The sequence below is a fragment of the Aulostomus chinensis genome, chromosome 18 (assembly GCF_037954235.1).
Source record: "Aulostomus chinensis isolate RoL2024-O1b breed Wild chromosome 18, RoL_Achi_v1.0, whole genome shotgun sequence".
In the NCBI taxonomy this organism is placed as follows: domain Eukaryota; kingdom Metazoa; phylum Chordata; class Actinopteri; order Syngnathiformes; family Aulostomidae; genus Aulostomus; species Aulostomus chinensis.
Genome location: NC_141337.1, coordinates 9,742,571 through 9,765,671, shown reverse-complemented (window position 1 = coordinate 9,765,671; position 23,101 = coordinate 9,742,571). Strand labels below are relative to the sequence as shown.

Genomic DNA, 23,101 nt, shown 5'->3' with positions numbered 1-23,101 from the left:
AACGAAACTTATGGAAAGCGTCAGGGATATAGAAGTGAAACTGTTGACAGCCTTTTGAGGGGAAGCTTAAAAAGTGCGAGATTTGTGTCACAGGCAAACAAAGGAGAAGCACATCCTCCAGGAGTTCTCAGCCAGGAGGGGAGAAGGTAATCTGATTTAACACATTTTGCTTTTTCGACTTTGATGATTCATCAATGAAAATATTGAGTATAGTTGCGCTCCATACTGAAGAAAGCAAAAATGATGATTTAGTATTCAGTTTTAAGCAGCAAATGCACAGATACATTGTTGGAAGGATGAAAAAAAATGTTCAATTTGTCTGTTTTTGTCTTTTTTTAACAAAAAAACTGAAGATTAATTGTATTAATTCTCTCACATTGCTTGTTGTCTGTCAGAGACTTGGATTTGGAAAATGCTCCCACGTCAAAACCCTCTGTGGCTTCTGCTGCTTCTCCACGTCTCTGAAAGTGCTTTTGACTTTAACATGTTCAGTGAGTGTTTTACTCTCATTCAAATAGTTTTGCTAGTAGTTTTGAAAGTAAGTTTTACTTCAGCATTTATGAGGGGACAACGGGGTAATATGAGCCACTTTCGATATTTGATGATATAACTTCAAAATAAAAGTGTATTTGTTTCAGTTACTGTTAAAACCTTGAGTTATGTACCTTCTCTGCGCTTCCTTAATTTGCGGTCACATGACTACTGTTTTTCAGTGACTTGCTGGCTCAACGAATCCTGATCTCCCCTCTGCTGAATTGCACGGACAATATTTTGATGACACCCTTGTATAAATATATTCAGACCGAAACTCTCTGCTGTCACGGTTTCCATCTGCAGAGAAAAGCCGTGAGATGCGTGAGGGTGACGTGAGGCTGTTCGGTTCTCAGAGCCCTTCAGAGGGTCGTGTGGAGGTCTACCATGAAGGGAAATGGGGAACGGTGTGTGACGACGGCTGGGATCTGGCCGAGGCCCGGGTGGTGTGCCGTCAGCTCAACTTCCCCGGGGCCAAGTCTATTGTCACTGGGAAGGACTACGGACAAGGTGCCCTGTACTTCCTTTTAAATGCCACAAGAGGGCAGTGAGAAGTTGTGATTTGAGGTTTAATTTACACAAAAAATATAATTCCTATTTCATTGGAAACACAGCCTCTGGGCCTATTTGGTTGGATGACATCGAATGTGAGGGAACAGAGGACAATCTGGTTGCTTGTGGTTTCAAAGGCTGGGGAGTGACTGACTGCACCCACAAAGAGGATGTTGGAGTTATTTGTGAATCAGCAAGTAGGTATTTAAACACTTTCATCAGACCCAGTGGAAATAAAGTAGATAATCTCTTCCTATTCTCATTTTCCATCAAATATTTGTGATTCCAGTTTCAAATGAGACCATCAGTGACTCCAGTATTCACTCGCTGGACCACAGTATCAGCCTGTCCAACGAGCTCGGTAAAGTCTTTGACAGTGGGGTCGGCTGCGACTTCCTGATCGTGGTCCGGAGCGCCATCGGAAACAAAGGAGAGGACGGGACCCCTGAGATGAGTCAGACCATGATCCGTGCTCACAAAATTATCCTCTCACATTTCCCACTCTTTAATGCTTCAGAGGGGAACAGCAACATCACAGTGACCACCAGCCAGTCCTGCCAACCCCATTTCACCTCCTTCATCAGGTAAACACTGACACGTTGATTAAGAACTCTGGACTTTTGCAATAAGAAAAAAAACTTTCTCTGATGAAAAATCTGCTTCTTTGTAGGTACATTTACACCCGCAAAATTGACGTGACCCTCAAGTCTGCTCAGTGCTTCCACTGGTTAGCTTCTAAATTTGGAGTGAAGCAGCTGCTGGAGGCCTCGGGACGGCTGTTCACCCAAATCCTCCCAGAGGATCTGTCCTTTCACACTCAGGTGTCCCTTCATGAATACGCCGTAGAAATGGAAGACTTTGTCCTCCAGGAGAACTGTATCCAGTATCTGGCCTGGAACTTTCAAAATCTGACCCAGTCTCCTGCCTGGCTCGGCCTCTCTGAGACGATCCTCAGAGCCCTTTTGGTCCGCTCAGACCTGGTGGTGCCAGATGAATACTCTCTGCTCCAGACTGTGGAGAAGTGGATCCAGGAGAAGGGCCAGTCCATCAGTACGGAAACCCAAGTTGACCTGCTGAGTCATGTTCGTTTCCCTATGATCTCTGCTGAGAAACTGTACGAGTTGCAGTTCAACTCCTCTCTCTACGACACTCACGAGGACTTTTATCGCAAGAAGATCTTGACAGCTTTGCAGTTCAATGTTCTGCTTTACAAAAATCTTGCAGCCGACCCAAAGTTCATGAGAGGGGATGATGATTACCAGCCCAGGATCTACACTGATGAGCCCTGGAGCGTATACATCAGTCCTTTGACCCAGAAAAAATCAAATCCAGCCCCATTCCACTATCAACCATACAACAGGGGAGGACGCTATAACCAGTATGGTTACGGAAGGCCTCATCCCACCATCAACCCGTACACACAATCCAACAGCAAGTCTTTCACCACGCCTGTTCACACCAGCATGATCTTTAAGGACAAGCAGATCTGGTGGGATGCAAAAATCCTCTTGAGCAGCCGTGAGTGTTCAAATCAAGGTCTGACGTGCGAGTCTGTCCCTGCGGCCAGGCTGGCTCCGCAGAACAGGCTCCAGCAGAGCAACGTCCTCTTCCGAAACCGCCTTCTGCTGATATGTCAAGGCAGGTACATCTGTCAGGTTCAGGACTTCAAGCAAAACCTGGCAGTTATCACGAATAACGGTACCCGGGTTCTAGCTTATCCCTGTCCTGATGACCAGTATATCTACCGCATGGTGGTGAGACCAGAATATGTCTGATCCAGGCAACTTGTCAGTCTGTGGGTTTTAATCAAGGAGCTACAATATCTTCTGTGTGACTGATTTATTCCTCTGTTGATTTGTTACAAAAATTGTCACTCCACAGTGTTCTATCAAATTAGTATCCTGTCCGATATTTTTCAATCAGATGAATAAATGATTAGCATCATCCTTTTTTTGTGTATCTGCACTTTTCTTATAAAGATCTACTTTATCCCTCAGAGGAACTTCAGAAGTTAAAAAAATCAAACAGGAGAATGGACAAGGTTTCCCCATCACGGGTAACAAGTGGGCCTTAAATCCATAATATTGATAGTTCATCATGATAGGAACTCTTCCCAGATGTTGTTTCTGTCTCCTTAAATAGCATTTATGCTTGTAGTTCATGGTAGACTCTGCGGTTATGCTTTGAAAGTCAGAAAGACAGTCAAAAAAAACAACAACCTGTACTTCAATCACATCTTTCCTCAGATCAGAGCTGTTCTATACGATGTTCCTTATTCTTCCATATTTTTTTGGAGAGAATCAAATAACTGGATTTTGCAACGAGGGAGGACTGTTCTTTCATCGATGTGAAGGCCTTTTTCTGATTACTGCTCTTTTCATTCTGCTGATGTCAGCCAAGGGTGTCAATTTAAAGGAGATATCATTCAGAAAGATGAATATCAGTCACCTCGACCTTGGAAAGTTGTCGAAAGATTTAAGATCCGATGTCCAAAGCACAACCAAACTGTTCCCCTCCAGGGACCAAAACTCAAACTGAATGGTGTTATTTGTTTACAACTGTCTCCACCTCCTCGTTGTCTCTTACTTCACTTGTTCCAAACTGGCATCCTGCATAAGGTGTCGCTCGACCGGTGAATGGATTAATTAAATAAAACTATAACCAAAAGAAAGCAGGTTTAAAAACAAACAAGCAAGGAGGAAAAAAATGGAACGTCCGACAAGAACTAACGACACCAAACTGAAACACAAACCCAACGAAGGACAAGAAACAGGTGGGAGAATGTGAGGGCAGGGAAGGAGCTGATTGGCCGAGGAGGACTAATGAACTGAGAAGATACAGGTGAGTGACTCCAAAAAAAAAAAAAAAAAAACACATGAGAGAAAGCAGACAAAGACAAGAAACATAAAGTAGATGAAGACAAAAGAGGGATGATCTTTTCAAAATAAAGCAGGACCAACTGACCCACAAACAAGGAAACACAAAAAAACCCCACAAGGATAATAACTACAAAATTAAGGAGTGCTTGAAACACACACTTTTAGGAGTCCAAAAAGTGTGCATGAGATGTTGCTGCTATTATTTGACAAGAGGAGTAATACATTTAAAATCCAAACCTCCCAAAAGAAAATGTTTGCCCTACAAAATGTTTACTCCGCCTCCTACCCTTTGTACTTTATCCTGAAGCTGATAAGAGCTACTGTAGCTGTGATACTGATTCCATGAATTTGAACCAAAAAACACATGAAACCAAAGTCTTTCTTGACAATAAACTCATTCATTAATGGTGACTTGTAAGCCAGAGATCTTATATCTGCACTAAAGACATTGTCTGTGCCTGGCATGAAACTAGAGTTCCCCTAAAAGAGCTAAGGACTTTGAGCACACCTTATTTTTCCAGATCCTGGTCACAAAAGGAATGGCAGACACTGGAGCTGCCCGAAGCTGTCCTGCCTGGGCTCTGTCAACAATAATGGGTCCACATCAGCGATGCGGGGCGGGGCGCGAGCTGAACTGAGGAAGAGCTGGTGTTGGAACCATGAGGTCACAGATGTCAGCAGGCCCCGACTGCTGTTGGATCGCTTGCTAAGCAGCAACTGCTGTGACCATCAAAAGCAAAGACACGACTGAGCCAGAGGGAAGAAGGTAATATGGTCTTGATAAATGCAGATATTTGTCTTGAATGCACATGTTCAGTAGTCGGATTTAAGCTGCAGACCGAATCATAAATGAAGGTTTTCAAAGTCTTGCTTGTTTTCTGTCAACAGTCGAAACAGTGGGAGTTAGAAATGCTCACTTATCACAACTCATGTATTCTGTGGCTTCTGCTACTTGTCACCGTCCCCATGTCAAGTTCAAGATTTGCTCTGTTCGGTGAGTCGACTCGATCTCATTTGGATGACGACTAGAAAATGGATAAATCTGGGCGTAAACTCACAGTTTTGTCTTCAAATTGACGAGAGGGAGATGCTTAGTGTCAGTTGTAGTGCAGCGTTTTCACATAATGTTTAGTAACACTTTACATGAGGATGCAATAATAACAGTTAATGCTTGTTTATATATGAAAAACCTTGAATAAGCATGAATTAAGCATAATTAATGCTTTATCAGTGCTCTTTGTGACCCTTATGTAAAGTAGGGGAAATGTGTCCTATAACCCATCAAGCCTCCATCAGTAATTCCATCTCTCTCTCCAGTTCTAGATACATTAGTTCAATATCGTGTAACTAAATGCTATGAACGGAGATAAATGTAACCTAATTGTGAAGTGTCATCATTTATTCTAATCGTGCTCATCGTTCATGCATAGATTATCCTAAGGTTTAAACTCTCTGCTGTCACCGTTTTGGTCACTACAGGAATAAAAGTGCATCCTCGTGAGATGCATGAGGGTGACGTGAGGCTGTTCGGTTCTCAGAGCCCTTCAGAGGGTCGTGTGGAGGTCTACCATGAAGGGAAATGGGGAACGGTGTGTGACGACGGCTGGGATCTGGCCGAGGCCCGGGTGGTGTGCCGTCAGCTCAACTTCCCCGGGGCCAAGTCTATTGTCATTGGGAAGGACTACGGACAAGGTGCCCTGTACTTCCTTTTGTCTGCCACAAGAGGGCAGTGAGAAGTTGTGATTTGAGGTTTAATTTACACAAAAAATATAATTCCTATTTCATTGGAAACACAGCCTCTGGGCCTATTTGGTTGGATGACATTGAATGTGAGGGAACAGAGGACAATCTGGTTGCTTGTGGTTTCAAAGGCTGGGGAGTGACTGACTGCACCCACAAAGAGGATGTTGGAGTTATTTGTGAATCAGCAAGTAGGTATTTAAACACTTTCATCAGACCCAGTGGAAATAAAGTAGATAATCTCTTCCTATTCTCATTTTCCATCAAATATTTGTGATTCCAGTTTCAAATGAGACCATCAGTGACTCCAGTATTCACTCGCTGGACCACAGTATCAGCCTGTCCAACGAGCTCGGTAAAGTCTTTGACAGTGGGGTCGGCTGCGACTTCCTGATCGTGGTCCGGAGCGCCATCGGAAACAAAGGAGAGGACGGGACCCCTGAGATGAGTCAGACCATGATCCGTGCTCACAAAATTATCCTCTCACATTTCCCACTCTTTAATGCTTCAGAGGGGAACAGCAACATCACAGTGACCATCAGCCAGTCCTGCCAACCCCATTTCACCTCCTTCATCAGGTAAACACTGACACGTTGATTAAGAACTCTGGACTTTTGCAATAAGAAAAAAAACTTTCTCTGATGAAAAATCTGCTTCTTTGTAGGTACATTTACACCCGCAAAATTGACGTGACCCTCAAGTCTGCTCAGTGCTTCCACTGGTTAGCTTCTAAATTTGGAGTGAAGCAGCTGCTGGAGGCCTCGGGACGGCTGTTCACCCAAATCCTCCCAGAGGATCTGTCCTTTCACACTCAGGTGTCCCTTCATGAATACGCCGTAGAAATGGAAGACTTTGTCCTCCAGGAGAACTGTATCCAGTATCTGGCCTGGAACTTTCAAAATCTGACCCAGTCTCCTGCCTGGCTCGGCCTCTCTGAGACGATCCTCAGAGCCCTTTTGGTCCGCTCAGACCTGGTGGTGCCAGATGAATACTCTCTGCTCCAGACTGTGGAGAAGTGGATCCAGGAGAAGGGCCAGTCCATCAGTACGGAAACCCAAGTTGACCTGCTGAGTCGTGTTCGTTTCCCTATGATCTCTGCTGAGAAACTGTACGAGTTGCAGTTCAACTCCTCTCTCTACGACACTCACGAGGACTTTTATCGCAAGAAGATCTTGACAGCTTTGCAGTTCAATGTTCTGCTTTACAAAAATCTTGCAGCCAACCCAAAGTTCATGAGAGGGGATGATGATTACCAGCCCAGGATCTACACTGATGAGCCCTGGGGCAGAGTCCTGAGGAACTCTCCATTTCAACATTATTATTACCACGGGCAGTCACTCAGTACATTCACCACACCTGTGCACACCAGCCTGATATTTCAGGACCAAATGATTCACTGGGAGGCTGATATCTTTGAGAACACCTATGAGTGTTCAAACCGAGGTCTGACATGTGAGTCTGTCCCTGCGGCCAGGCTGGCTCCCCAGAACAGCCTCCAGCAGAACATCCTCTTCCGTAACCGGCTCCTTGTGATGTGTCAAGGCAGGTACATCTGTCAGGTTCAGGACTTCAAAAATAACCTGGCACATGTCGTTAGTAACAGCGACCAGGTTCCATCCTATCCCTGTGCCGATGAGCAGTACACGTACCACCTTGTTGTGAGACCAGAATATGTCTGATCCAGCAGCAGACGCTGCCTGAATTTCTCACATCTCATCAGTATCATAGCTCATTATTCAGTGGATTGTAATCAAGAAGTTTTATGGAAATGTTTTTTTTTTCTCACTAACAAATGTATCATTTGATTGTGTGAACTTGTGTGATTTACTTGAATAAGGGATTCAATTAACGACCCCCTCCATTAACACAAATTAACAATAAGTCAAATGAATTAAAAGAAATGAACCAATTATCATGAGAAAGCAATGGTTATCTTGAAATAATTCAATGACTTAATTGTGATATCAAAACATCTGCATTTTGTTGTATCTGACGGTGCAATGACAATAAAGGAATTCTCTTCTAGTCTATGAAAAAAAAGGACAGCATGTCTGTTCTGGGCCTGTGTAAACACTGGCCAAGGAAGAACCTAAGGGATTTTTTTTTGATGAGAAATCTGGACACTCTCAGTATCAGGAAGTATTAGATGAACCTTCCTGAGCTCCCACTCTCTCCTCGTCATCTTCAGACAAAACAGAAACAACAAAGAAAACCAGAAATCCTCTGGGATTTGATAAGGAATAAAAGCTGCTTTATGAATCACAGAATCTCCCCTTACAACTGTGTTTCCTCAAGCCCCCCCCCCCCACACACACACACACTTCTCTGCTCTTAAGTCGACTTGTCTGGGCAGGTGGGTTGAGTTTCTGAGAAGTGTATCTGTCTGTTACCTTAAACCATGACATAATAGGAGATGATTGATCCATTGTTGAGATTACATGATCGCTGTATATGTAAAGATGACTCCTCCACATTCGGTGAAGCAAATCACCTTGGTGGTTTTGCCAGACATGGGCGAGAACGCTCTTTAACGAGTGACTCATTCACCATTAATTACATCCCAAGCATGGTGCTCAATATAAAGCAATGTATTCACCAGGAGGGAAAGTTTTGATATTTCTTCACAGGGCAGACTTACATCGTGAGTAATAGCTTGGAATGTTTCATTTGTTATGTCATTGTACGCAAACAAATACTTGACCCCATGAGTCATCACATGGTTTGGTTTTTTTTTTGGTCGCCCCTGCATTCTTGTACTCAACTGAATGGGTTTTACGAACAGTGATGTAAGCAATCTTGCCTCACCAGTTGACTCCGTGCCTATTTTTTAAATTTCCCATGATGCTTGAGGAAACTCAAGTGGCTTGGGTCAGTGGCTAAGGTTTAAATTGGGGCAAAATCTCATTTATACTCCCATTATGAAAATATTATGCAACCGATGTGAAGGATGTAACCCCCAAGGACCACATAATCTCATAGCCTGCAACAAATATAGCACAGCATGAGAAATTTGGCATGATAATCTCACAGTTGGCGCTACACTGCTACGTCCTGCGCCAGCTGATAGAAATTACAATACATAACTACTACTACTAAAGCTAACAGGCTAACGTACATTGTCGGTCCTGTTTCTTTCTCTGTGTTGCTTCATGCGCATATTCCATAAGACTGGATGCAAAAGACATTGAAAATGGGGGCACTCCGCGGCTTGAGCGACTCCTGACGTGCGGCTCAAAGACAAATTTCCGCTGCTCTGCAATGGACAATAAAGTTCTTTCTGATTCTGATTCTGATTCTGATTCTCATTCTTCTGATTCTGAATGAACCTCTTGCTCATGGCTAACAGACCACCAAGACATAGCAGTCACATTGGGGCCACGGGATCTGGGCCACATTTGGCACTTGTGGCTCTGATGTAGGCTTAATTCATTGGTATCAGGCATTTCCATCCATCCATGAAGAAATAAAGTTCCACTGAAAAACAGCAAAGATCATTTCATTTGTATTATTTTACAGTTCAGTGGAGGCCCCCCCCCAAAAAAAAAAATGTGGAAAAGAGGCATCAGAGTTCATCTATGATGCTGCATATGGACTTGCCTCATATCCTCTGATTCAGTGGGCGTATCATTGCACCATGTACAAACACATCAAATGGATGGTCGTAACCCAGACTATGAGATACCTGATGCACAGTACTGCAATATTTACAGATTAAAAATACTAAAAGACTAAAATGGCCAAATCTCAGTGGCTGGAGGCTTTGCCATGTTAGGTCATTGTTTAGGCCAGGTTTAAGGTCGGGATTCATTTAAGGGTTAAGGTTAAGCAGTAGAACCACTCCAGATAACTGAAATATCCTCCCACTTTTCTATGATATACAAATTCACGGATGAAACCTTTAACATTGTCTGGATATGCTTCTGAAACGTAATCGGGAAGTACAGTTTTCATCGGTGAAATTTCCACCGCAATGAACACAAGTAACTAACACAGTCACGGTGACCAGCAGTAACATTGTGGACAGTGCGGACTATTTTATCACGTCGTTACTCTTTTGTTGTTTTATGCAGTTCCCCTGCATGATGTCCCGGAAATAAATATACCGATGCTGATTCACCGTCTCAGATTGTCACCAACGTAATAGCTGCTCTGGTGAAAGGAGCATGACGGGAATTACCCTTTGGGTCGAGTCAGTGGGGAGAGCAGATAATGGAAGAGCTACGTGTTGGTCAAGTCATGTGGGATGTGTGCAGGCAACAGAGACGAGTGGGTGGGAGTGAGAGGATGTGGGTCGCTGCCACAGCACCCACCAGTTCCCGCAATGAGACCCTCTTTTTCTGTCTTCCTTTTAGAGTATTCCTGGCCTTGTACGTCTGTAATTTAGGCGCTGGAGGTTTAGGCTGTTCCTAAGCCCCTTTTAGTGGGTAATGTACACACAGGGGGCTGGGTCCTCAGAAGCCGAGGACATGGTCAGGATCTGAGCTGGGGCAGAACCCCGCCACATCAGTCAGCATCTCGGTGCAAAAGGAAGCAGACTGTTTGGACAGGGGGAGGCAGGCTTTACCCAGAAGAAGGCGCCTGCTGTTCCTCTTACGCTAAACTATGGAAGGCATATTTCTTCTCATTTTGTCTTAGATGTGTCACTTCCTGTCATTTCTGTCCCACGCCCAACATCTGTGTTGTTGCCCGTGTGTGTTTCTGGTAACCTCTTATCAACTTACGAGTCACAGCAACTTGCAAAATTTCTGAATGATTGGGAACTTTCCTCAGCTGAGGGTCATCTCTTCTCTGATGCTGGAGGTGAAAGCTCAAGTGATGTCAGACACAGAGGATCTTAGTCATTGTATTATAAGAAAGGTCATTTTCCTGCCTCCCCTTTTTTTTTTTTTTCACTTTTCACTCTCCCTCTTCATACAGACATCAAGTAACAGAGAGCCATGGAAAAGCAACCAGGCAAAAAATGCTCAACTATGGAAAAGAGTGGAAATATTTGTCAGAGTGGCCAGAAGACAGACAGTCAGTAGCCAAATATGATGTCAGGGACCTTGGAAGCTGCAGCAGATACAGTCCACTCTCTCTTTCTTGCGCTTACTTTGTTATTCATCATCGCCTGGATTCATCGCTCACATGATGCCCTCACTATGATCTCTACATTTCAAGCCAGAATCAACACAGAAACCCACAAACCCTTGAGATCCTCTGTTTCCTGTGGTGGTGTTGCAGCGTCAAACTTTCTAACAAAAGATCTATCCATTTTTGTGCAGGAGCGGGGGATGAGGAGAAGATTCGGTCTATAACATGATGTGGGTGGAGGGCTCGGGTCGCTTATGCAGGGGGAATCGCCACCACATTGAATCTATTAAGTTTAAGAGGATGATGTCACTTCTCTCCATTTTGATGCTCCTCCTCCCCTGTTTTTTCTTGGTATTTTCATCATGTAGATCCCGAAGTTGACTACACATGTCGAAACACTCTGGTTGAATTAAAGCCCTGGTTGGCATGCAACATGAGGTGGTGGTTAGTCAGCAGAAACTGATGTCAGAGCCACAAATGATCACGCACGTTTCGCAAACCACCAGAGGGAATACGACTTATAACATTTTAAAGATCATTTCATAATGAATAAAGGAGAACAACATAAAACCGCATTATTTTTGATGTGAAACTTGTACAGATTGAACTGCAGTGATTCCACTGCATAACATCTTGTACATGTTGGCTTGTAGGTCCCACCATCAGGCTCGGTGACCACCGGTATCATTAGTTTAGTCCCAGTAAGTTCAATTTGGGGAACATTTAACAGAATATGTTCATGCTCATCAGTATGGAAATAAAGAATTGTAATGAATGTAAATTTTTTAATCATTTTTTTGTATTTTTCTCAAGATAAGGAATTAATTAGCTGCAGGATATTTATCCTTTCTCAGATAACAAGATCATTGGTGATAATTAGCTTACCGAATTGAGATAATCACATTGAAAAAAATCCATCTATGAGCACACCGTTGTCAACTTCCACGCCCTTTTAAGGAATATAGGACCGTTATAAGTTATGATGACGTTCCAGCGTGTATCGTTCATTTTAGGTTCGAAATATTCATTCATATATAAACGTTATCTTGCGTTTTAAGTTTGTTATTTGGAAAAAGAAACTGTTTCTAAAATTGAGACAAGATTTCTCACTGAAATTAAGATATTTTTTTCATTCAAGAAAATAAAAAATAAGAACTGAAACAAATGTAAATGTGTCAATAGACAAAAAAAGGGTTAAAACATCGTATATGTGCGAGATTCAGCAAATAGTTTGTGAGATGTCAAAATTTTTCATTGAGATTCATTTAAATCCAGGGCACTGAAATCAAAAGAACAGAACACACACACACACACACACACACACACACACACACACACACACTTGCCCTTGGTTGACTTGATAAGCAACCATTAGCAACTGAAATATCAATGAAACTTTCCATTCATTGCTGAAAGGAAATAACTGAATGTTCATTCATGAAAGGTTTTGCAATAATTTGGAAGAATTTGGACAATTTGATCAGAAATAATAATAATAATAATAATAATAATAATAATAATAATAATAATAATAATAATAATAATAATGAAATAATAAAACAGACAACATTGTTTAAATCCTCTCTTCCTGTCCATTCTGGGATTTCTTTTATTGAGTTTTGTGTGACACAATAGTTGAGTGGGTGACTGGATGGACGTGAGTCGGAGACCCTTCCACTCCAGAGGGGAGGGGGGGGGGGGTGTCGGGGGGGGGGGGGTGTCAGGAGGGGGGGAGGAGCGTGCAGCATTTAAAGGCGGTCGGCTGCTCCTGACCGTAGCAGAAAACCCACCAGGAGGAGGTGTTTGCGTGTTAGAGAGCTGCGGGCTTCCACGGTAATCAACTCCTTCAAAGTGCATCTTTGACAAGTGGACCGTCTGGAGTTGGAGACTTTTTTTTTCTTAGGTGGGGAGGAACTGCTACTTATCACACGTCTCCCTCGCTAGTTTTTTCCCCCCTTCTTCTTCTTCTTCCTCCTTAAATCCTGTAATTTACACAGTATAGTTTTCCAAGATGAGCCGGACGGTGAACAGTTGTGTTGTCACTCTGGCCCTCCTGTTTCTCTGGCGGGTGGAAGAAGTAGCAGAAGCCTGCAGCTGCTCCCCTGCGCATCCTCAGCAGGCGTTTTGCAACTCAGACGTTGGTAAGTTGACCACTCTCTAAAAGATGTTTAGGAGAAAGGAACATTGTTAGTTTAACAAGATCACGTCTTTTTTTTTCTTTTTTTTGAAACAAATGAATCCAGAAGGGGGAAACCTTAGATACGTGCTTCATGTTTACATTTGAACTATCGTTTTGTGTTTGTTTTTTTCTTTTTCCTCCGGTGCACTTTATGTTCTTTACGGCATTTCCTATCTCGTGCTCACATCTGGATGCCTTTTTTTTTTGGGGGGGGGGGGGGGGGGGATTCTGCTTAAGCACAAGTCAGTCACTCAATTCAAACACAATGATTTCCCACATTCAGAAGACTGTAGATTGACTCTGTGCCCTGTTACTGCTCCTATTCGAGTCTGTCCAACATTCTAATAAGCCTCAAAGAAAAGGGAAGCGCTCACAATCGTCAAATGTACTTCTATTAGTCAATGTCAACTTTTTGAGTAGTAGATTTATTAGACAGGGCGCCATCTGTAGGATTAGCAGTATCAAATGCAAAACACCAGAAAATATGAATCGATTTAATGTCTAATGATCAAATCACGATTCGAATGTGCTTTTTTTTTTTTGCATTTTTCGTTTATTTTTATCTTAATCACTTGGTATAGTTTCTGTCATGGAGCGCGTTTCCCACCCATCCTGTGTCTCTAAGAGTAACTCCTCTTCCCCCCCCCCCCCCACTCGGTTTTTAAACAGTAAGTAAAAGCGCATTATCAAACCTTTTGTCTGATGCAAACCCAAGTTTTTGCAGAAAAACTTAGATTTGAAATAAGATATCCGCTTAGGTTGTATTTGCTGACAATTACTGTACATTGATGAGCTGTAAAATGTCATTGTATCATCTTTTTCAAAAATGTGCTAAATATTACTGCTTAAAAATCCCCATGATATTTGTTTGGCATGACCTTTTTTTTGTTGTTAAAAGGAACTAACTGTCCTCATCTCCTTGATTGAGGGCTCGATGGTGCCTTTTCTAAATGCCAGCTCATGTGAGTCTTTCTCAAAGGCCTTGTGGATAGTTTCCCTTCTATTTTACCATCACAAAACTCCTCTTGTTGCTGCCTTAAGCTAACGAGAGTCCCAACAGTGACCAGCTTGTCTAACTATTTAAATTTGGGGTTTGCTGAGGGTCTTTTTTCTTGGTTGTGAGCTGGCCGAGTGTGTGGTATGTATACAGAAGCTGACTTATTTCAAGGTTTCTCTTTACCATTGGATTCCACGGCATTGCCGGATGAAGAAACCACATTATCCTGCTGCAGTTTACTGTAAGGGGAAAAATCTGATTTTTCAACAGTTCCTTGAAGTTTTTCCTTTTTTAGAATGAACCGCTTCTTAAACGCAGCCAGGTAGTTAATGTAATGCTTAGACCGATGGATGGAAATCATTCAGTTGAGGTTATCAGGCAAATGCATTACTGAACCAAAAATACTGCTAACAATGGTCATAGATTTATAAAGAGATTTCCAAAAAGTGGAACATTTCAAAATGCAGATTTCCACAGGTCTGACTATCCTGTGTGGGCTGTTTAAACCTAAACTAAGGTACTGATTATCAGCTCTTCTCCCAGACTGATTAGTTCCATCACAGACCCAGAGGTCGGACCCTTCAGGTGACCCTCAGGTGACCCTCAGGCCTGCTTCAGCACCATGGATAGACCCTCCCACCGTCCAACAAACTTGGTCAATTAGTTGTTTTTCTGTCTTGCTTACGACTCCTCGTCACATTTGTATTGTTATAGGCAACTTTTTGGGATGAACGGTGGCACTTTTGTCGTCGGTCAATGTTTGTGAATGTGAATTTTTTTTTTTTTTTTTTGTAGGGGCTTTTCCGAATGTTTTGAAAATTCAAATTCACAAGGTTAACACGTGTTTTATCTCAGTATGTACAAAATGTGTATATATGATTTATACAGGTTGCATACATGCCAGTAAACCTCAGCTATTTGGCACAACAGCAAAATTAGCCTCCCTCGAGGTTTCAGTTGCTGAGAGAAACGCTTAAATCAAATGGCGTGATCTGGTTCGAAGTGTTGACATGGTTCTTGCGTCACTGGAGATTTGCGTCAACTTGACTGCAATTGGTGTGACGAAACGCTACGTTTAGTTGGCCCATTTTTTTTCTTTTTTTCTATCTGGGTGTATCTTTAACTTTTTGGATCTTTGGTAAGTGGTTGCTGGCTATCAACTTTGTCGGAATTTGCCGTCTCACACTTGTCACAACAAAAACTTCGGAACATGTGCAAATTGTTGCAGGCTGCCGTAGGATCTTAGTTGAGCAACGATATTTGTAACTGTCCAGAACAACGAATGTTTGAAGTGATGGAAAAACTACATGCCGGTTCTGAAAAAAATTCTTTTTTTTTTTCAAGAAATGATTGATCAAGCTGCTGTAAATGTAAGGAATTTTAAATATAGATGTAGCAGAGTGGAAATGGAAGTTAAAAAAGGTCAAAGGTGACACCAAAATCTCCAGGGGGAGCTGCTCTGCCTGAAGACTACATAGTGTGGTTTTGACTGGTCAGTTCTGCCCCAAGTTTGTTGGCTTTAATCTCTTTTTTTTCTTTTTTTTTATTTCTCTTGAGTCATAAAGCAATTTCAAAATTCTGAATTAAACTTGAAAAAAAAGCTGACTTTACAAATCCAAACAACCACAACTGCACAATTCAATAAACAATATCACAAGGGAAATTATGAGCTTGTTAAGTGAAAGCAGATGACCTCTAGTGAGAAGTCTAGAGCCGCCTGCTCAAATTAAGAGGAAGAAAACCATAATCCTTAACCAACATGAGGAATACAAATCTGTATCACAATCAACGCCAGAGAGGAACTGCCTCACTGTTGAGGGATGAGTAAATTTTACTAGAATTCTTTAAATCTATTTCTATATGTGTGTATAAACCGCAGCATTCTGCTTTAGAATCCGACAGGCTTTAGTGCTTTAAGTACTCTGTGTTTATACAAAGGCAAAGAGGCACTAGACCTAGAAAATGGCTTGAAAATGAATAGCGAGCAACAGGAAGACTGGAGGAGAGGTGGGCGGGTCTATCGTCTTCAACAGTTGGTCAGAAGGTGATGTTTAGGTTCAGTCAAACATTCTGAGACGCAACTACATGCTACTACCTCAGACGCTCTGCAACTGTTGTCTTAGTTAAGTTTGGTGGTTTATCCTGCGTTTAAGTTAACTATCTCGGAGATAATTGAAATTCCTGGCTTGAACCTGAAGTTCCCTGGCTAACCTACTAATCCTTGTTTTGCTACATGTCCCATCAAGTTAGCTTTATTTCCATTTTTGTTGTCAAAACAGAGACAGCGCAGTAACCAGGAAAAAAAAAAGTTTCCTCCATAAATTGCAATCCATCCCCTGGGTCTTTGGCTGAGGCGAAGGAATGCCGGCAGTCATATGCTGCTCTCGTTATCTACTCACTGCTTTCTTCACAATTCTCTATAATTACTGTAGGTTTATTTTTGATTTTAATAATCTTGGCGATTATAGCGTGTACTAGTTTTGTCAAGTAGGGCAGCAAATCATTAGAAAGTAAACTCCCTTTTAACTTGACAACCGGTATTAATGCAGAGTTGCAAGCTGTGTAAACAGAGCTGACATTAAAACCTAAAATCCCTCCAGTGAGCTGCCTTGAACGTGCACGGTCTCTCACAGAATACTGTATTGGAGCATCAGCGGCATCAGGTTCCATCCATAAATGAGTTACAGTATCAGTTAAATGCTGTATTTTCGAATGCCATTGCAAGGAAACTTGAGCTTTTAGTTGGCGCCCTTCGCCCAAATTACAACCGCTTTGCGGTTCGTCACGTGTTTTACTTTCTTTTCAAAGCTCTGTCACGACCACATACAAAAGCAGTGCAGAGATTGAGAGATTTAGTAAAAGAATAGGAACGCACCGACATTGACTTGGCATCCGGACGATATTTGTTTTGTTGTCATTAGCCATCAGCTAAGATTTAAAGGCAGTTATTTTTATGTTTTCCCTCATGGAAAAAGGGGGATAAATGGCAACGTAAGCTAGCCTTGCTCTTGATGCAGATCTGGCTAACCTCCCTCACCCTCTCCTTGCTGTAGGGGCAGTTTTAGGTACTTTCTCTCGTTCCTGGGATGTCCTGCAGTTCCAAAGTCACCGTATTTTCGCTGGGTATACAGAGGCATGTATATAGTGGTGCTGATTGATTTACACACTTGGACATGGTATCGTTTAAAGTGAAGATTACGAAGCCTTGGACCAAACACCTGCCGGCTTTATGAGCTTTATTTATTTCCCCTTTTTATCAAGATGAATTAATATGAACTCCAACATAAAACCCAACAGCCAAATTGACATTTTACGCATCAATTTGGTTTTGAATTTTACAATAGCTGCATGCAGATAGGAGCATATGGAAAAAGACACTGGCTGTATTACTTTTTATTATTTTTCAAATCTAGTTTCTCTTGGTTTATCAGATTTTGGATGTCTGCATATGTATCAATGGTGAATTAAACTCAAGTTTTAAGAAACTATATGTCTTGCAGGCCAGATGGTGCAGGATGATCTCCCCCCCCCCCCCTTATTGCAACAAATTTTTAGCTCTTTAAATTGCAATAAAAACAATTTGATCCAAACACACTTAACTTCTGCAAGCCTCACATTTTTCAGCCTCATTTTGATTGAAAGGCTTCAGATCATATAATATCACTCTTCAGCCATATGCTTCAGGTTTGTTTGTTTTTTTTTCCTTTTGCATACTGTACATATTTTCACCTGCCCTACTTTACACTAGTCGAAGGGAAAAGTGATCGGTGTGTGATTCTGCAAACTCAGGCAAAGAGGATTAGCGTTAATCCATTTCGTAGGAGAGTGGAGAGTGGAGAGTTTTCTCAGCACAACTGCACAGAGTGTTGTGGGTGTTTAAAGGAGTTTTTCATTTAGGAGTCAAATAATTCGAAGCAGTAAAGAGGCTCTCAAGTTATCTTCCGCTGTTACTGCAAAATAAACACCAGTTGCTGTCTACTTCTCCTTCTCTTTGTTTGTTACAGTGTTGCACTATTTCCTTCCTCTGTAGTGCGACTGCAATCCCTTTCGCCATTCCCCTGCCTGCAGAAGGCAACCGTCCTCATCCCTCCATCACTCTCTATCTTCTCTTTTCCCTGTTTTCCTTTGGTTTAGGGTCAACTCTTCAGCCCCTTAAAAGGAGATGTTCTCTGAGCTGCTATTGTCATTGAATTAGGGCACATGTGGCTTGCAGCTTCATACCTCAGTCATATGAAAATGAAAAGCCTTGATCTTATTTGGTATGGAAGCGGCCTGGTGATGGTCGGAGGCAGTCAGTAGCTGCCACCTTGGGAAAGCTAAACTGGGACTTCAGAAAGAACATCTGTTTAACATTAGCTCTGCGGCTAGTCTCCTCCACTTATAAATGTGATTTTGGAAACTTTTTAGTCACCTGACTGTATAGTCATCTACTTTCAAGAAATCCATTGTTAGTACTTCAGCATTTGGATTCCCATGAAAGAGTTGTGTGTAACACGTGTATCATATTTTTTGTTGAACATTCAGTATTTGGCCTCACTGAAGCTCAAAGGCTCATCCGTATGGCCTTGATAATATTTTTCCACTTGAACTGCCCCCCCCCCCCCCCCGCCCCAATCCAAACTTCTCGAAAGCTGGAACTTGAACGCGGGAGAGAGGCTGATTTGCATGTCAGCACCTCTATCCAGACAGAGCGGCAGGCCGGCGGAGAGGCCTGGGGGCACGGGGAGCATTCTAGTTCATTCTAGTTTGCAAAGATTGCTGACTGGCTTCCTCTTGTGTCAGCCCAGGAGCCTGGGAGCAGTCAGCATACATTCCTGCCTCTGATTGCAGCTGATGAAACACTCATGTGCCTCTGTCTTCCCAGCACCTGGCACATACACACTCCTCAGATCCAAGCCACATGTGTTGTGGCCAAAAATGGGCAGATCAGATGCAAACAGATCCAGTTTATTTTTAACACGGTTTTCTTGACTTTGACAGCTAGCCACTTTTTAAACACATTCAGTGTTAACGTGGTTTTTTTTTTTCTTCCCCTCTCAGTTATCAGGGCAAAAGTAGTTGGAGAGCAAGAGTTTGATGCTGGCAAGGATGGCTACGGCAACCCCATCAAACAGATCAAGTATGACATCAAACAGATCAAGGTACATGGACTGAAGCTACTATTTATCATGTCTATCTCTGGATTTAAGGTCAGTATGACTCTGAATGTTTCTGTTTGAACCATCAGATGTTCAAAGGTCCTAACCAGGATATCCACGCTGTCTACACTGCGCCCTCCTCTGCAGTGTGTGGGGTGACTCTGGATGCTAACGACAAGAAGGAGTACCTTATCACAGGTAAACCTCGTACATGATGTTATTAAAGTGCTGCAGGGAAGATGCAGGCTGAGCGGGAGTTAGCTTCAATGTGGAGTTTTGGATCGTTGTGGCAAATAAGCTCTGTGGCAAACTAAAGTTCATGAGATTTGCATTTGCATTTTTACCATTTTTTTTTTGAAGCATATACGCAGTCAGCAAGCGTAAAATGGCTCATGTTATGTGGAAAAACACCGAAGTAGAGTAAAGCGGTGTCACTGGCTACCCCTCATATATAACTGCCCCCCCCCCCCCGATTTAATTTACCATCACTGAAGTACTTTTAAGAATTTTTCATAGAGCACTTTATTGATAAGTGCCTTCTTCAATCCGTGAGTTAGACTGTAAGAAACATGTTTGTTTGTGTGTAATGAAGCTCCGATCACTGGAGGGTGCTAGAGGCTCATGGTCAAAGGAGACTGACCACCGGTGTATAAGATCATCCCAAGCATTGCAGAAGGGCCTGGACACGTTTTTTTTTTTGTTTTTTTGTTTTTTACTGTGCTCTTAAAACTTATGAATGGAAATCTGTAATTTGATGGTGACACTTACTGGACGTCACTGACGGCACGTGCCAATGAAAATGAATGCATTTCCATTGAAATGGATCAGACTGAACATTGTTTTTTTTTTTGAGTGCACATCTAAATATTCCACCATCAGCTGGTGTTGGCTTAAATACTGGACTTGGTCACAACCCCCTGCAGAGCTAAATTAGACAGCACTCCTCTGCAGGGATGATCAGAGTTGAGCTGGAATCAGAGCTGGCATATCTGATAAGTCCAAGAGTCCCCTGAAGTGGCCTTAGTCTCACACACAGGACACCCCATATATAAACTTTACTTCTAATACTGTGTAAACAAACTACAACATGGAAGCTGGACTTGATTGTCAGCACTAAGCTTCTGTTTGTTGTTCCCTAAACCTCTGCAGTCTTCTTTAGCCCCTTGTAAGCAACCACCTTCATTAAGACCCATGTAAAAACTCCCCAAGTGGGATTTTTACTGACATATTTTTATGCTGTTAAACACAGTGCAAGAATTTCTGAAGCATTTGTAAACCACAGACCTTAATTCTAGTATTAAGCCAAACAAAAACAGTGACTTTAAACCAAAGGAACCAGATTTTCAACAATACCAGATTATTTAATCCTGCATTAATCTGTATTTTTTATTTATTTAGTTTTGTCTCGTTGCCTGTTCTCTGTCCCTGCTGTAGGCAAAATGAAAGATGACGGGACAATGCATATCACGCTCTGCGACTTCATTGAGCAGTGGGAGGCCATGACTGACACCCAAAAGAAGAGCCTGGTTCAGCGCTATGAAATGGGCTGCGATTGCAAGGTAGGAGGCTGAAGTAAAATAGAAGGCTGTATTAAATCTTGAAAGATGGATTTTTTTTTGTATGTCCGTATTAGTTAAGCACCTGATTTTTGGTCTCCCCTCGTCAGATCACTCGTTGCACCTCCATCCCCTGCATGATCAGCGGGCCCAACGACTGCTTGTGGACAGACTGGGTGATTGAGAAGACAGTCAATGGAGAGCAGGCCAAACACTTTGCTTGTATCAAGAGGAGTGATGACTCTTGCGCCTGGTACAGAGGGGCGGCCCCACCCAAAAAGGATTTCCTGGACATCGAAGACCCATAACTCCACCACTATTTATTAGCCTGAGGATGTCCGAAGTTCACCGATATCAATCCCAAAGATAAATCCACCAAATCTTATTTCGTGTTTTTTTTCTTTTTCCTATTTAGAAACCCATACAACGTATCCTCTGTGGTGAGGTTGCGAGATCATGAAACCGTTGTTTTATGTGCAACATTTAATCAACAATTGTGAATTCAGCACTTTCCGAACTCCAGAGCACTTCCTCATAAACCACTTCTTCAGCAGAAATAAAGGGGATACTCACATGTCAGCATTACATTGCATTCATCTTCCCGTTAGTTTCTGTTCTTTTTTTGTCTGATTCTGATCAGATACGTATTAAAAGACAAATTATTGCAAGTGTGTGTGTTGATAAATGTCAGTCAGCTGGTAATCAGCATCCTGAGTTGTTATAGCAGCGCTATCACGAGGAATGATTGCCCTTTTCTTGCCTGTCCTGCTTCAGTTTCTCTCTTGTGCTGAGTATGACCATCCCAGCTGTTTTTAAAATGTGTGGCAAACCAGTTTGGACTTTGTGTTTTATTATCGATCGTAGTTGAGGTGCCAACCTGTGCGCACATTCAGTGCTTTTGCCATCGTTTTCTTTCTTTAAATAATCCTGAATAGACAAGAATGCACTTTGAACACAAATGTCACAGCAGCCATATTGTCTCTAATGAAAAAAAATGTCTGAAAACGAGGATTGAATCCTCCATTTTGTATTTTTTATATATAATATTACAGATCTTTGCAATGCTTGAGTAATTGAACATATTTTATTTAAGGGTGTTATATGATTCATCATGTTAAAAAAAAAAACTTTCCCATGTTTTTTTTTTCTACTTTTTGTGACAAATGACACCATTGGTATTTTTTTAAAGACATAAGATACAATGTGCATTAAAGGTCAAAACTGTAGGCCTAACTGTCTGACTGTCTCATCATTTAGGGCAGGAAAATAACTAGCATATGGTAGCCAACATTACCTTTACTTGCAGAGCCGTGGAGAATTAGCAAGGCAAATTAAATTTGACTTTGATAAGAGTATTTAAAGATTTTGGATTTTATGCTAGTTGAGTAACTTCACATCTTGTGCTGGTTTCTTATAAGAGATTATTTTGCACGCATGAGCGACTGAAACAGCGTACGTTTGAGAATAATATTAAATGCCAAACCCTGTCTTGATGCTCTTTGAACTGGTTATTTTAATTTGATTTTTCAGTGTGTGCTCAGCATATAATTCTGAAGTATTTTAATTCAGCAGAGTGGTTTGGTAGTTATGCACAATCTATTGCAAACATCTACATTTTTATTCTGTTTTATTTTTTACATCTATGGTCAAGGTGCTTGTTATTGATACGTAAGCTGTTATTTTTTATGACTTCTATGTTGTTTGATTCACCCAACACAAATTCCTCATATTGTGCTAAAGGTCAACTCGCAATCAATCAAATTTTAAAATATTCTAATTTTGCTTTTAAAACGGCTTGAGCATAATTTGTTGGACAAATGACGGAAGGAGAAGAATACCTCATTTGCTTATATTCAGAAACAGAATCCACATAAACTTAAATGTATGGTCTCACTTCATTAAATCAATCATTTTTTAGGTTCAGTTGTTTTGCAAAGAGCTGCCTCCTGACACGTATAGGAGTAATCTGCTGCCACCTGGTGGGTATCACCACACATGACACCCAGAGAACAAGAGACATTAAGCTGACATGAATAGGAAGTGACTGGCAATAGTTTACGATGATGTTGCATGAATTAAATGTATTTTACGGAAAAAATAGTAAAATTAGTTAACTGCTTGAAATCAAGACCCACTCTACAAAATATATCTGCTGAAAATCAGCTCAATATATATATATATATATATATATATATATATATATACATATATATATATACAATTATATTCAAGTAGCATCGGGCTCGGGAAACTGACACCATTTGATTCCTGCATATCTCATGAATACACAGTAGAAAAACAAAAAAAAACACGGAGAGAAAACGTGTAAAATATTAGATTTAATAATTGCAAATGGTAAACAGCGCTGTCTGAACGTCTCATGTGGTTCTCTTCGCCAGCGTTAAATCAGTTTAAGCGCTGATTGGCTGAACCTTTCGGCAACGGCCTGACCCGTT

The 23,101-nt window shown here is 41.7% G+C and overlaps 3 protein-coding genes across 4 annotated transcripts; all 3 read left to right on the top strand.

The window, feature by feature from the left end:
• The first annotated feature begins 8 nt into the window (after positions 1-8).
• On the top strand, positions 9-3,029 carry lgals3bp.1 (galectin 3 binding protein, tandem duplicate 1). Its single transcript, XM_086185264.1, has 6 exons — positions 9-146; positions 396-491; positions 838-1,041; positions 1,146-1,280; positions 1,373-1,667; positions 1,754-3,029. The coding sequence occupies exons 2-6, from the start codon at positions 413-415 to the stop codon at positions 2,856-2,858; spliced, it is 1,818 nt and encodes a 605-aa protein (XP_086041390.1). The 5' UTR covers positions 9-146; positions 396-412; the 3' UTR covers positions 2,859-3,029.
• Positions 3,030-4,562: 1,533 nt separating this feature from the next.
• On the top strand, positions 4,563-8,974 carry LOC147245061 (galectin-3-binding protein A-like). The gene is made up of 6 exons (XM_086184096.1): positions 4,563-4,728; positions 4,851-4,956; positions 5,442-5,654; positions 5,759-5,893; positions 5,986-6,280; positions 6,367-8,974. The coding sequence occupies exons 2-6, from the start codon at positions 4,872-4,874 to the stop codon at positions 7,379-7,381; spliced, it is 1,743 nt and encodes a 580-aa protein (XP_086040222.1). The 5' UTR covers positions 4,563-4,728; positions 4,851-4,871; the 3' UTR covers positions 7,382-8,974.
• Positions 8,975-12,561: 3,587 nt separating this feature from the next.
• Positions 12,562-21,871, top strand: timp2b (TIMP metallopeptidase inhibitor 2b). Of its 2 annotated transcripts, XM_086184098.1 has the most exons (6): positions 12,562-12,678; positions 12,773-12,916; positions 18,992-19,092; positions 19,179-19,287; positions 20,524-20,648; positions 20,756-21,871. In XM_086184098.1, the coding sequence occupies exons 2-6, from the start codon at positions 12,787-12,789 to the stop codon at positions 20,951-20,953; spliced, it is 663 nt and encodes a 220-aa protein (XP_086040224.1). In that variant the 5' UTR covers positions 12,562-12,678; positions 12,773-12,786; the 3' UTR covers positions 20,954-21,871. The 2 variants fall into 2 exon arrangements, with proteins under 2 accessions (XP_086040224.1, XP_086040223.1); XM_086184097.1 differs by having other exon boundaries at positions 12,562-12,916.
• Positions 21,872-23,101: the final 1,230 nt, after the last annotated feature.

Excerpts from the sequence above, each read along its gene's own strand:
- timp2b (XM_086184098.1), top strand. The coding sequence starts at position 12,787 with ATGAGCCGGACGGTGAACAGTTGTGTTGTCACTCTGGCCCTCCTGTTT. Across the intron at positions 12,917-18,991 it reads GTTTTGCAACTCAGACGTTG|TTATCAGGGCAAAAGTAGTT; the intron begins GTAAGTTGACCA and ends TTCCCCTCTCAG. Across the intron at positions 19,288-20,523 it reads GAAGGAGTACCTTATCACAG|GCAAAATGAAAGATGACGGG; the intron begins GTAAACCTCGTA and ends TCCCTGCTGTAG.
- lgals3bp.1 (XM_086185264.1), top strand. The coding sequence starts at position 413 with ATGCTCCCACGTCAAAACCCTCTGTGGCTTCTGCTGCTTCTCCACGTC. Across the intron at positions 1,042-1,145 it reads TGGGAAGGACTACGGACAAG|CCTCTGGGCCTATTTGGTTG; the intron begins GTGCCCTGTACT and ends TTGGAAACACAG. Across the intron at positions 1,668-1,753 it reads CATTTCACCTCCTTCATCAG|GTACATTTACACCCGCAAAA; the intron begins GTAAACACTGAC and ends GCTTCTTTGTAG.
- LOC147245061 (XM_086184096.1), top strand. The coding sequence starts at position 4,872 with ATGCTCACTTATCACAACTCATGTATTCTGTGGCTTCTGCTACTTGTC. Across the intron at positions 4,957-5,441 it reads TTCAAGATTTGCTCTGTTCG|GAATAAAAGTGCATCCTCGT; the intron begins GTGAGTCGACTC and ends TGGTCACTACAG. Across the intron at positions 6,281-6,366 it reads CATTTCACCTCCTTCATCAG|GTACATTTACACCCGCAAAA; the intron begins GTAAACACTGAC and ends GCTTCTTTGTAG.